At 36.1% G+C, this 12,565-nt stretch overlaps 2 protein-coding genes across 7 annotated transcripts in view; one reads left to right on the top strand and one right to left on the bottom strand.

Moving 5' to 3' along the window:
• LOC121407377 overlaps window positions 1-3,819 on the bottom strand; it is a 27,432-nt gene extending 23,613 nt beyond the window's left edge. Inside the window, exons 1-2 of one of the 2 annotated variants that reach the window (XM_041598439.1) lie at window positions 3,739-3,819; window positions 662-1,199 (exon numbers count right to left, since the gene is read on the bottom strand). In XM_041598439.1, coding sequence (XP_041454373.1) covers window positions 662-1,013 — 352 coding nt within the window. In that variant the 5' untranslated portion in view covers window positions 1,014-1,199; window positions 3,739-3,819. Of the gene's footprint in view, window positions 1-661; window positions 1,200-3,291; window positions 3,469-3,738 lie in introns of those variants that run through there. The other variant, XM_041598431.1, reaches the window with a different exon arrangement.
• LOC121407392 (subtilisin-chymotrypsin inhibitor-2B-like) lies at window positions 3,556-12,565 on the top strand. 5 transcript variants are annotated; one of them, XM_041598481.1, is made up of 5 exons: window positions 3,605-3,662; window positions 7,522-7,526; window positions 9,264-9,423; window positions 9,832-9,882; window positions 12,101-12,565. In XM_041598481.1, the coding sequence occupies exons 3-5, from the start codon at window positions 9,292-9,294 to the stop codon at window positions 12,209-12,211; spliced, it is 294 nt and encodes a 97-aa protein (XP_041454415.1). In that variant the 5' UTR covers window positions 3,605-3,662; window positions 7,522-7,526; window positions 9,264-9,291; the 3' UTR covers window positions 12,212-12,565. The 5 variants fall into 5 exon arrangements, with proteins under 5 accessions (XP_041454383.1, XP_041454391.1, XP_041454415.1 ...); XM_041598464.1 differs by having other exon boundaries at window positions 9,261-9,423; XM_041598449.1 differs by lacking the exon at window positions 7,522-7,526 and having other exon boundaries at window positions 3,556-3,660; window positions 9,261-9,423.

Genomic DNA, 12,565 nt, shown 5'->3' with positions numbered 1-12,565 from the left:
GGTGTACTTTGAATGGTACGCGAATGGTGTACGACGAATGGTAGTTGAATGGTGTATGGTGAGCAGTGAATGGTACATGAATGGTGTACGGCGAATGGTGTACAGTGAATGGTACGCGAATGGTGTACAGTGAATGGTGTATGATGAATGGTACGCGGATGGTGAATGGTACACGAATGGTGAATGGTACACGAATGGTGTATGTTGAATGGTAGGCGAATGGTGTATGGTGAATGGTGTAAGGTAATTGGTAGGCCAATGGTGTCCAGTGAATGGTGGCTGAATGGTAAATGGTAGGCCAGTGAATGGTGGCTGAATGGTGAATGGTGGTCAATGGTAAACCTGTCTATAGTGGCCATATGGTAGATCAATGGTGAATGGTGTTTGATCAATGGTATATGAATGGTAAATGGTGCTCATGAATATGGTAATAGTAACGTTCGAATTATTTAAATTAGTTTGAATGGTATACCATTGAGGCTTGAATGGTATACCATTGGTGTATGGTGGGTGCTGTGCGAATGGTATTCCAATGGTATATCAATGGTGTATGATAAATGGTAGTCAATGGTATACCATTCAATTTTTTTTATAAGGGTAACCACTGACAATATACATATTATCAGTGAATGTTGTCTTACCAGAAACTGAGAATGCTTACCATTTCCTAGTTTGTTTTCAGATGTACCATCTTCTTGGAGTTGTAGTTTGCCATGTTTCAATGAATCCAACTTGTCTAAGAAACCACCTTTCACCCGTTTCAGTCTATGTCTCTGTCTTCTAAAAGTACTATTGCCTTTACCCCTTGGATGATAATTAATTGAGATTGCATCATTGAAGTCAAGCTGGTTCTGTGCTAGTTGTGATCTTTCATCCATAGATCTGCTAAAGAATATTGTAATATTGTTGGACGGCTTGAAGGCAACGAACGTCCAAAGGACCAACTGCAGAACTAGGACTAGAAGAATTGCGATGAGGATGTGGCGTCGAGATGGAAAGTACCAATACTTCATCTTCTTTATTTTGGTTGACTCTATCAGTTTGGTTCATAATGAAGAAATTAATTGAACACAATGTATTACTGATGTCTTCTTCAAAATCACAATTTAGACACCAAGTTTGATTTCATGAAATGCTGTGTTTCGGGTGGTGTTCATCAGCAGTATCATCTTGAGTCATACAATATAGTTTGCTTCCACCTGTGTAAAAAAAAAAAGAGGTTGACTTTGTAAATTTTATGTGAATACTGAATACTAATAACTCAAACTCTATTAAATTATAGTAGGGGAGACTGGGGTTAGTTGGAACATGGGGTAAGTTGAAACATTGTAATTTTCTTTAATGCCTGTAAAATAAATTTATGCTATACTGCCCTTAATTTATTTCAATTATGATTCAACACTGTTGTATTATTAATAGCAATAAATTGAGGGCAGTATTGCATAAATTTATTTTACAGGCTTTAAAGAAAATTACAATGTTTCAACTTACCTCATGTTCCAACTAACCCCGGTCTCCCCTACATGCAATTTTATTCAATTTGTTCTGATTGAAATCAATAGGGTGGCATGATATAATAGGGACTAATTGATTTGAATACCATTTGCGATGATATTTATAAGGTGCTATTTTATTGGCACCAATATGAAATTAGTCACTCTCTTCTCGTGTGCGCGCTCATTGACAATTTTTTGTTCAAAGTCAATGGGAGAGGAAAGAAGTCACCAGCGCTGACAAAATAAATGGCAGTGAATGGGCTGGTGACTTAAACCAGGATAATGCTGTAGGATGGTTATTTATCATTTTCCTATTTAGTTTATTTCCTTTGACTTTTGTTTTCAAGCTGTTTAACATTTCTGTTCTGTCTAGACTTCAGTTCATTTGCATTTCTTTTCAGCACTGCCCTTGCAGTCTGAACTTAGGTTATGAGCTAAATGATATAAAGTTGTCATTCATTCATTGTACCCTGAATTCCTTTCCTCTCATTCTCTTTTCAGGTGTTCCACTCATTCCATCCATCACCTGACTCCTTACTTTCTATTTGCATTATTACATAATCACCCAGACATCCTTTATCATCTTCATCTCATTCCTTATTGGTTTACCTTATGAATTGGGTTCTTACATTTTAGTTTGATGATCTTTAATCCTTCCATTCTTTTTAGTTTGATTGGTAGTTATTTCTAATTTAAATAAATTATGTAAATTGTATATCATTCTGAGTTTAGCTGAGGCAAAGTAGCTAAGATACTAAATCAGTGCACGACCAGACTTCTTCAACTTCAGTCCAATTTATTTGCATCTTCTCCTACTAGTTTAACATATATTTAAATTCCCCTTTGGTGTGATGATCAATGAGTTTGCTGCTTTGAATACCCCTGAATTTCTTCAACATTAAATGCCATATTAATAATTATATTTTTGCATGTGGTGGACCATAAATTGTTAATTAATATTTTTTATAAATTAGTTTACTTTAAACACAAAGCATTAAGACTTTCAACCAATTTACAATCTTTTAAGTTTAAGCACAACTCAAGCTAAAATAGTACAAATTAGTAGTATAAAGCTAGACCAATAGCTTCAGTCTCTGTTATATTGGTTGCTCTGCTGAACTCTGTTGGCTCCATTCACCAATTATAAAGACCAAAGTTCTAACAGATCTGTTCAGGGACTCAATAATATGTAAATGTATTAAGTTTGGATAAACCAGGGAAGTGGGAGTATTGCGCGACAGCCGAAGTGAGTCACTTTTTTTCCTTGAAGTTTATTTTTCCGTTTTGGTACATTTCAAGGCAAAACGGAATAATCTAAAAATCTCCCCATCGGGGAGATTTTGCGTTGTTAACCTCCTAATAGCGGCTGCACGACCGCGAACCATCTGTGTATAGTATAGATCGACAAGGAGAAATAAAAAATGTTTGAAAATGTTAAAAAACTCCCTGCCACAGACAGCTGCCAGCTGTCTAGTATACCCTACTCTACCTCAAGCGATGCTCGTGCAGGCTCCACTCCACGTCCACTTCACCTGAAGTTGAGCCTGCATGAACATCACTTAGGAAGTATAGGTAGTATAATATAGGTAGGTTAGGTAGTATAAACCAAGTGGCAAGCATTTCCTCAAATCTCAATGACCTCACTCATCCTCACCTGATCAGCAAGTTCAATTTCAAAACTGACATTGACAATATGTCAATAAACTAATTATAAACAGATCAAGTCTAAGTTTAAAAAAATCACTCCATACTATAGCCTAGGCCTACTCAGATTCCAAGTTGATAACAAACTTACGAGGTACACTACAGGTGCAGGTTCAGTCTCTTCCAAGAGCAGCTAGACAACTTTATATCTAGTAGAGGGTAGAGCCACCTGTGCCCAGCCAATTCTTCAAGGCCTTCCCTCCTGATACTTCTCTCGGCTCGGCCTCGGAGCGCCGCCGTTGAACGGGTGGCCGAGCAGGTTGGCTAGCGCAGCATCCCGGGAGCTTGTAGCTCAATTAATTACGCAATACGCGGAAGTGCGTACCAGATTGTTGATATTTTGCCGAGCTAGCTACGGAGCTCCAGCGCCAAAGCGACCAGTCTGCGTCTGTACACTGTAGCAGTGTAGCTGTCCAAAAGCAAGATTGCCTACCGTCTGTGTCTCGGATTCTTGTAACTTGTGAGTATAATATGAATAATCAAACTACCATACTACTGGTACTATTGGTTTAAATGTTTTTTATTTTCTTGGGCTTACCTTTAGATTCATTTGGATACGGTATACTACTAGACCAAATTGACAATTGTGATGTTCTGCAGGACACAGACTTAGTGCACTTTCGCATCCGTCATGCCGTGCCTTACCTGTAGCATTTTCTCAGCCTGTATCTATGGCGGTATGCGGCCTGCGAACCCGCTGCAGCGAACGGCTTCATTGCTTTATTTTGCTGGCGCCGCGTTGGGTGGTACGAAAGTGCATTAGGTCCCACACAGGACAGGTCGACGCGACGCGGACAGGTCAGGTTGATAGTAAAGAGTTTTGCTAATGAGGTTTCATAACTTTAGACTCTAGAGTCTAATTGATATTTGGTGTGTGTGTGTATTTGAGTTTTGTCAGACGTGTATCAATCAGATATGATCATTTACGTCTGGGACCGACCTTTAACGTCACCATCCGAAAGACGTGACCAGGGCTCGAACCTCTGCATCAATTTGTAACTTCCCCACAGCTTGGATTACAGGCGCACGCCACAACGCCCAGTTTGGTGTGTGTATTTGAGTTTTGTCAGACGTGTATCAATCAGACACCATCCGAAAGACGTGACCAGGTCTCGAACCTCTGCATCAATTTTTAACTTCCCCACATAGCTTGGATTACAGGCGCACGCCACAACGCCCAGTTTGGTAATCAGGAGTGGAGTTTTATAACATTTTAACATTAAAAGTGAATATCCAGTTAAAACCAATTAGAGCAATACCAATTGAAACCAGTTGGCCAACTGGTTTCAATAGGGAAATTGGAACAACTAGTTCCAATTGAAAACCAGTTGCCAACTGGTTCCAGTTAAAACCAATTGGGCAACTGGAACCAGTTAGCTATTGGTTTCAATTGGTTTTCAATTGGTTCCAGTTGTTCCAATTTTCCTAGTAAAACCAGTTAATTCCAATTGGAGGCAACTGGTTTCAATTGGTTCCAGTTGAAACCAATTGGAGGCAACTGGTTTTCAACTGTAACCAGTTGAAACCAATTGGTTTCCAACTGGATCCAATTGGAACTTCCAGTTGGAATGAACTTAATTAGTTACAAATTAATTAGCATTTGCACTAACTATTGCTCATGCCAACACAGAAGCAGTGTTATTTGTCTCTTAATACCAATGTAAAAGGCATTGATAAAATACAGACTTTCATATTCATATTGGAGTTCTTCAAATATATGTATTTTTAATTGATGTAATTTGGTAACAGTTAGTGGTGTACTAATTATCTTTGTATCTGTTTTAATTATAATCTATAACATTTATGAACATGGTTTTCACTGCTAAGTATTGGAAACACTTATCTGAAAAAAAGTGTGGAACTTCAAATTGAAAAAAAATAAATAGATACATTGTAAATTATGATGAATCTCATAAAACATTAATCTGTGCACACTGGCAGAAAATATGCAAATTAACTGGTTTCAATTGGATCCAGTTGGGTAACTGGAAAATTTCCAATTGGAAACCAATTGGAAATCATTTCCAGTTACCCAACTGGTTCCAGTTTTATTTCCAGTTACCCAACTGGTTCCAATTAGAATTCAGTTACCCATCTTTCCAGTTAGAAGTCATCTCCATGCAGTTACCCAATTGGTTCCATTTAGGATTTCCAGTTACCCAACTGGTTCCAGTTAGAAATCATTTCCAGTTGGAAGTCATTTCCAATTATCCAACTGGTTCCAGTTAGGATTTCCAGTTGCCCAACTGGTTCCAGTTAGGATTTCCAGTTACCCAACTGGTTCCAGTTAGAAATCATTTCCAGTTGGAAGTCATTTCCAGTTACCCAACTGGTTCCAGTTAGGATTTCCATGTTGCCCAACTGGTTTCAATTGGTTTCAACTGGAAATTGTTAAATATATTATTCACACAAGTATGAAATAATGAAAAACTATGGTTTTATGTAATAACATAAAACGGAAAGTGGGGATGAGACATCATCAGCCCACCTAATGAATATTCATGACTACTGTTTTCACAAAATATTGCTAAACCTGGCTTAAACTTCAATACTTTTATTATTTGTTATCCGATTTTGATGAAATTTTTGGCATTTTGCTCAGTGAATTCTACTGTATGTATTAAGATACATGTATAAATATTTTCAGCCGGGATCATCCCTTTTAAAAAATAAGCACAGAACACTATGTTCAGTGAATACTGCAATTTTCAAAAAAAGGGAGTGCAAGAAAACAAAGTTTGAACCCAAAAATACAATTAGAATTGATCAATTCTCAAGCAAAATATAACAAACAATTCATAATTACATTGAAATTCATGCATGGAATATAGTGAAGAAGCAACAAAAATTTATCATTGAAATAAACAAGTGAAAAATTGACCTAAATTATTTTATAAAGACATCCAGTTTTCAGTGGCAATTATCACATCTATTAACGTAATCAACAAAAATACAAGTATTAAAAGTATATTTCTGGGTGTCTTTCAAAAATAGATTTTATACAACTTCATGTAAAGTTTCGTACAACAGATCAACCTCAAACTCACCGGCCAATTCTCTGCATGAATACTATAGAATAGCACAACATACAGGTAATCATAATGTACTGTAGGCCTGTGCTATTTTTGTATAACTCCATCCATCCACAAGAAAAAAAAGCAACAACAATTGTTACAAAATTCTTACTTTACAAATACAAAATTCACTTTGTGAAAGTTATATAGCACAACATGATAAAAATCAATGACATTAGCATTAATTCTTTTAATGGACTGTCTAACAGAAAGTTTCAAATTGTCCGTCATTGTCGGAATAGGATGGGGTCTGACTTTGATCTGCCCCATACCCAGATACAATTCCTATGAAATAAAACTACCTGATACAAATTAACACATTAATACATTATGACATAATTACATAATACAACACTTAGATGGGGGGGGGGGGGGGGGTCCAAACAGCTTACATGTACATGTCTCTGAATTTAATGTACCGGTAATGCATTTATCTTTTGTGTTTAATTTTTGTCTTAGATATTGCATTCATCCTATTTGGGGGGTAAATAATAAAAGTTTGTTGCCTCCTGCAAGTATGATGGTATTGTGTACTTGTAATTGCTCAATTTGATATGTATCAACTCCAGCTGTGCATTGTCCCATCATAGGGGCTACTCAAACAATATACCAGCAGAATTGAAAGTATACTGGCTTAAAGGAGTAGCCTACTCAGGGCTGAAAATGTATCTAAATTATATTCAAGTACAATTCACAGAGCAAAATGCTGAAAATTTCATCAAAATCGGATCACAAATAATGAAGAACAATTTGAGAATTTAGCATTATGTTGTGAAAATAGTTATACATGTATGCTCGTCATGAATATCCTCACTATCCTTTTTCTTATGTTATTACATGAAATTATAATTTGTTTTATTTTTTCATACACACTGTACATGTGTGAATAATGTGTCTCCTACATGTAAAATGAAATAAGTTGCAGCAATGAATATCTAATGCACTAAATTAGTTGTCAGTCCTATTTTTTTAGTTCTTGGTAGAAAAAATTTGAATAAACCTAATTCCATAATAAAATACATTAGAAAAGTTGGGAAATGACATCAATTTGCTCATTGAGTATTCATGATGAGGTGTCTAGAACTGTTTCACACGAATAATGCAAATTTTAAAAATGCCATAACTTTGTATTTTGTTGTCCGATTTTCTTTATCTCTTAAAATCATATTATTTTTAGGCCGAAGCATCCCTTTAAGTATTTACAATTTAAATGTCTTTTGGTGAAGTATCAAGTTAATGATTAATAAGTCTTGTTTACTCTCTGTAGTGCAAATACATTGTACATCGTGACTCAATTTGATATGATTTCAGTATGATACATGTTGCTCCACCCCCCCTGCCTTCTATCTCTCCTTCTGTTCCTCTATCCCTCCAATATATTATTTCTTTCCTCTATCTGTTTAGCTATCACATTCATGCAATTCTTATTTTGCTTTTGAGGGTTTTTTTAAACATGTTTTAATGTAGACCTGGGCAAATGGCCACTGCACTCTGTTAATGTACACACAATCAAAACACATTGGGTGTTTTTAACATAGACCATATAATCCATGTATTTCCACACATTTTCTTTTTTTCCTTTTGTGTTTTAATCCAATAAAAGATGTCTGTTATTAAGGGATTTTAGATTGCACAGAACTCAAGACCATTGTGGGGGGGGGGGGAGAAAACAGAAACACAAATGAAATTTCCTCCTGTAATATATACTTTTTCCTTAATTTTCCCCTCTTGTATAAATTTTTCACACCCTTCATGTGCCATGTACACATCTCATGTTAACCAGGAGAAAAAAAGCTTGGTGTGTTCTTTTATGGACATGTGTGAGTGTGTCACTGTGTGTATATTTGAGTGCCCCCCCCTCCCAGAATATAATGCTCAATAGATTCAGAGCAATATGTTTTTATTTTTGTAATACAGATACATGTATATTTACATCATTACCCCTGTCATCACATTCTCACTTGTCAGCATGTATGCAGTGTACAGTCTTACCAACTTTCTCTGTTAATAGCTCCATGGTTTTACCTATGTACTTTGTGCTACATGTAGTAGATGCAAGTTTTTTTTTTTTATTTGTACACATACTCTTCTGTTTGTGTTACATTGTACCTACATGTATTGTAAAACAATTCTCAATATGTTCTTTGAGATTTTATTGTACATATGTACATTGTATGTTTTGCTGAAGTTGGAAAATAAAGTAACTTCAGTGAACTGAGCATTTAGCCTACATTCTTTTAAACTAAATTACTGCATTAGGTTTCAGTCACAACCCAGAGCAGCAACCGACCAATAAGTACATAGCCTGCTCAATTGCCGCTAGAATTTAGGCATCAGCCAACGAACTTACATGTAGCCTTACTTACAGGTTTTCTACATAAAATTGTAATTTTCTTTTTCATTGAATCATACTATGATAATCTTTTCACATGTATGTCTCTGTTTCATATACTTATATAGGAATTTGGATGAATATATATAACTACATGTACATGTAGGCCAAGTTCAACGTTCAAGAAAATACTTTTTACATGAAGTTAAAAATATAATTTCTCATACCGAGAGGTTTGCAGGTCTGGTTTCAAGGTTCTATTGTGCTAATTTCTTCTTTTTCAGTGGGGGGGGGATGCCATTGTACATTTTTTTATTTGGGGGGGGGGTGGTGCACATTGTTGACAGCACGTAATATTTGCACAATCTCCACTCCCTCTGGGGTACATGTACAGTATGCCAGTGATACGCAGTAAGTTCATTGGAATAATCAACTTTTTCCTGCTATGATGGGGGTACGGGGGGGGGGGGGGGGGGACCCTTGCCTTCCTATTGTTACATGTACATGGAGGCTTCCCAGTGCTTTGAACCTTTCCTTCCTCTATTCCCACACCTCATTGCCCAATCTTTGTAGGGACCTATTGGTGTTTCAAAAGACTTACCTCCTAGATCTACTCAACCATTAACAGATTTTATTTTATTGCTTGAATTCCAGTAGTGTTTGTGATAAGACATCATAAAGGCAGATGAAAGGTCCAGCTCTGTACACACTACTACCCATTGTCGTCCTGACTTCAGTTCTCTTGGTTCCAGCTTGTGCTACAAAGTCCAACAAAATGGCATCACAGAAAACAAAATGGGCTGAGCTGGTAGGGAAGGTGAGAGGAATTGATCAATGATACCTGTTTTTGATTGAAGTATTCAAGAGTAAAAGTGTTTTAAATTTTGTGATGTTATATGCAAGCATCTTTCAATATTTTACCGTACTTCACAAAGTGACTTCCCCCAAACTGAAGATTTGTACTTCTGTATTTTGTAAATATCAACCAATACATACTGTTTTAAATATTTTTTCTTGATATGATACACATACACATAGTCATATTGCAGTTTATAGTCAGCAGACAAGAGAATCAAAATGTATTGATACTGTATTTTGACAACTTATACTTTTAATCCAAAAAGAAGAAGTTGTGTGTATTATGTTCTGATATTACTATTACTGAGATTGTCAAACCAGTATTATTCTTTTCTCTTTATCCATATCCTTTTATTTGTTATTGCAGACAGGAGAAGAAGCAAAGGCAGTCATTTTGCAGGAAAGACCAGGATTAAATGTAAGTATTTTTTGTAAAATTTACAAATTGTCGATTTGATTTTTTCCATTGGCAGTTCATAGAATATGACAGTTTCCTTGATAATACTGTAGAATGAAACATGTGAAGTGTTAACGCCAGAAGCTAATTCTTTTAACATTTTCACTTAACTCAAAATGTTAACATGAATATTTCCAAGCATGCACTAATGAAATTTGTTAAATAAATATACTAGAAATAAACTGGTAAAAGTATCTATGTATTATGTACAAGTATGCATTACGTTAGATGCTTTTCTTTATATGCATTATGATCAAAAATCTTATTCCACTGTAATCTCTTAATCTGAAAATCTCTGCCCAGTAATCTGAGGTAATCTCTTTTGGCATTGGATGTCATTGTCCAACACTTGTACTTTTTCTTTTCAGTTCCTTTGGTTTTGTATGCTTGGTCATTCTTTCTCAAGATCTTAGTGCCATTAAGGGGGGGGGGGTGGGCAAAAACATTATGAATATCTTAGATTTGAAATCCATATTGGCTGTCGGGGGTTCTGGAACTGATTCTTGGTCTTAAAATCGGGGTTCTCTTAGATCAACAATTGCTAAAAATGAAATGTTGGTATTATTATTAAAATAACACCTAGAATTCCAATTGCATGTGGCATTTCAAGCCCCCTGTAGATGCCCGAGGGGGGGGGGCAGTAAAATATACTGCTTTACACATGCATGACCAAATTATTTCCAAACACCCCCTAAACAAGTTTTTTTATTTGTGCAACATACCCCCAAAAATATTTTTTTCGCGGGCTTCATTTACACATTTTGGCCCCTAAACAATTTGTTGCCAGAATATGCCCCAGGGAAAAAGCTTGGGGAAAACACATACCCGAAATATGTTTGGCAAGTCTTAAAAAAAAGCTTTGGAAAAAACATGCCTTAAATACGTTTGACCCCACGATTAACCATTGACCAGTCCTTCAAAACCACCCCTTTTTGTCTCGCCCACCAGAGGTGAAGGCGAAACTTACGGATCCAAATGTCGTCCTTCCATCACAAATCTAATGACACATAACTCCACAACCATAAGTCGCTTTTCAACCAAACTTGGATGGTAGATGGACTTGGGGGACCTGCATGTTATGCTGCAGTTGAAGGTCACATGATAAGGTCAAAGGTCATTTTTAGGTCAACGTTAAAGTTTACATGCAAGACTCTTGTATGACACCTAACTCTGCAACCGTAAGTCACTTTTCAACAAAACTTGGATGGTAGATGTACTTAGGCGACCTGCATATTCTGCTGCAGTCGAAGGTCACATGGTAAGGTCAAAGGTCATTTTCGGGTCAACGTTAAAGTTTACATGGAAGACTCTTGTATGACACCTAGATCCGCAACTGTAGGTCACTTTTCAACAAAACTTAGATGGTAGATGTACTTAGGTGACTTGCATATTTTGCTGCAGTCGGAGGTCACATAAGGTCAAAGGTCATTTTCAGGTCAACATTAAAGTGTTACATGCAAGGCTCTTATGAGAAGTGTTATTCCATCCCAGTAATTTCACAATGAAGTTTCGATACAATTCTGTTGCGTGCCCATGCATATCACAATATTTCTGGTTATTTTCATAAGTGGGCGAGACACAAAATCGCTTGTTTTATTACTTGTGTTTTTTATACCCTTAATTAACGAGTGCACGCCCGGCCTGCCCCCACCCCTAGAGTAGAAGCAGGATATGTGTTTTTGTATAATACCTACACAAATATTAACAAAATTTCTGGAGTTTTGTGACTTTTTGAGGGAACATTTTTGTGGAATTCCTGTGTTGAATAGTATGGCCAACATTTAATGTAATTTGAAATTGATTTTGGAAGATTCATGTGCAGACATGTTTCTTAGTGTTTCTTCCATATGTATATCAAAATATTCTTTAATAAAATGAATAAGTGTTTGGTACCGCAAAGTTGTAATATAGCCTTAAAAACAGACATACTGAAGTTTTTCGACATGCACTCATCGGAGTAAAATTGCATGAATGACTAAAACGCTAGAGCAAAACAATAAATAATAGAACAAAAACTAGGCAATGTATGCTAAATTGCAAGCTGTTTAATAAAATGGTCATCTTGATTCTAGAATACTTTAACCATGACTGAAATTTTTCATAAATGTGCAGTTCCTTCAATTAGAAGAGACAGAATCAGTTCACTGTATATTTCTTTTTTTCTGAATCTTTATTACAGGTTCAAATTCTTCCTGAAGACTCCATGATGACCGCAGATTTTTGTCAGGACCGTGTCCGTATTTTGGTAGATGGTGCAAAGAAGGTGGTGAAAGCGCCCTCCATTGGTTGATTATTGTCAAGCCATGTCATCTACTTAGTTGGAGTCATTCCATGCCTATCATCATAATATATTTTTTTTTGTAAAATTTGATGATTATGACTTTATGCAATGATTGTAAATTGGAACAAACAAAGATTCAAGTATTACAAATTAAAAATCTTTTCAAGTCAGAGAAACAATTTCCGATAGCCAAATCCTTGCAAATAACACTTTTAATGGTCCATTCTTCCATGATCATACAAATAAGAGTAATTATGCTAAGTACTGTTTTTTCAGAGTGTGCTGACTTAAAGAAAACCAAAACCCAAGAAGAGAAGTAATCTTATTGGAAAGAGTAAAATGAGAGAAACAATTCAAAAAAAT

This window comes from Lytechinus variegatus, chromosome 1, assembly GCF_018143015.1.
Source record: "Lytechinus variegatus isolate NC3 chromosome 1, Lvar_3.0, whole genome shotgun sequence".
In the NCBI taxonomy this organism is placed as follows: Eukaryota; Metazoa; Echinodermata; class Echinoidea; order Temnopleuroida; family Toxopneustidae; genus Lytechinus; species Lytechinus variegatus.
The sequence above is the reverse complement of the archived record's forward strand: the minus strand, read 5'-3'. Positions and strand labels throughout refer to the sequence as shown.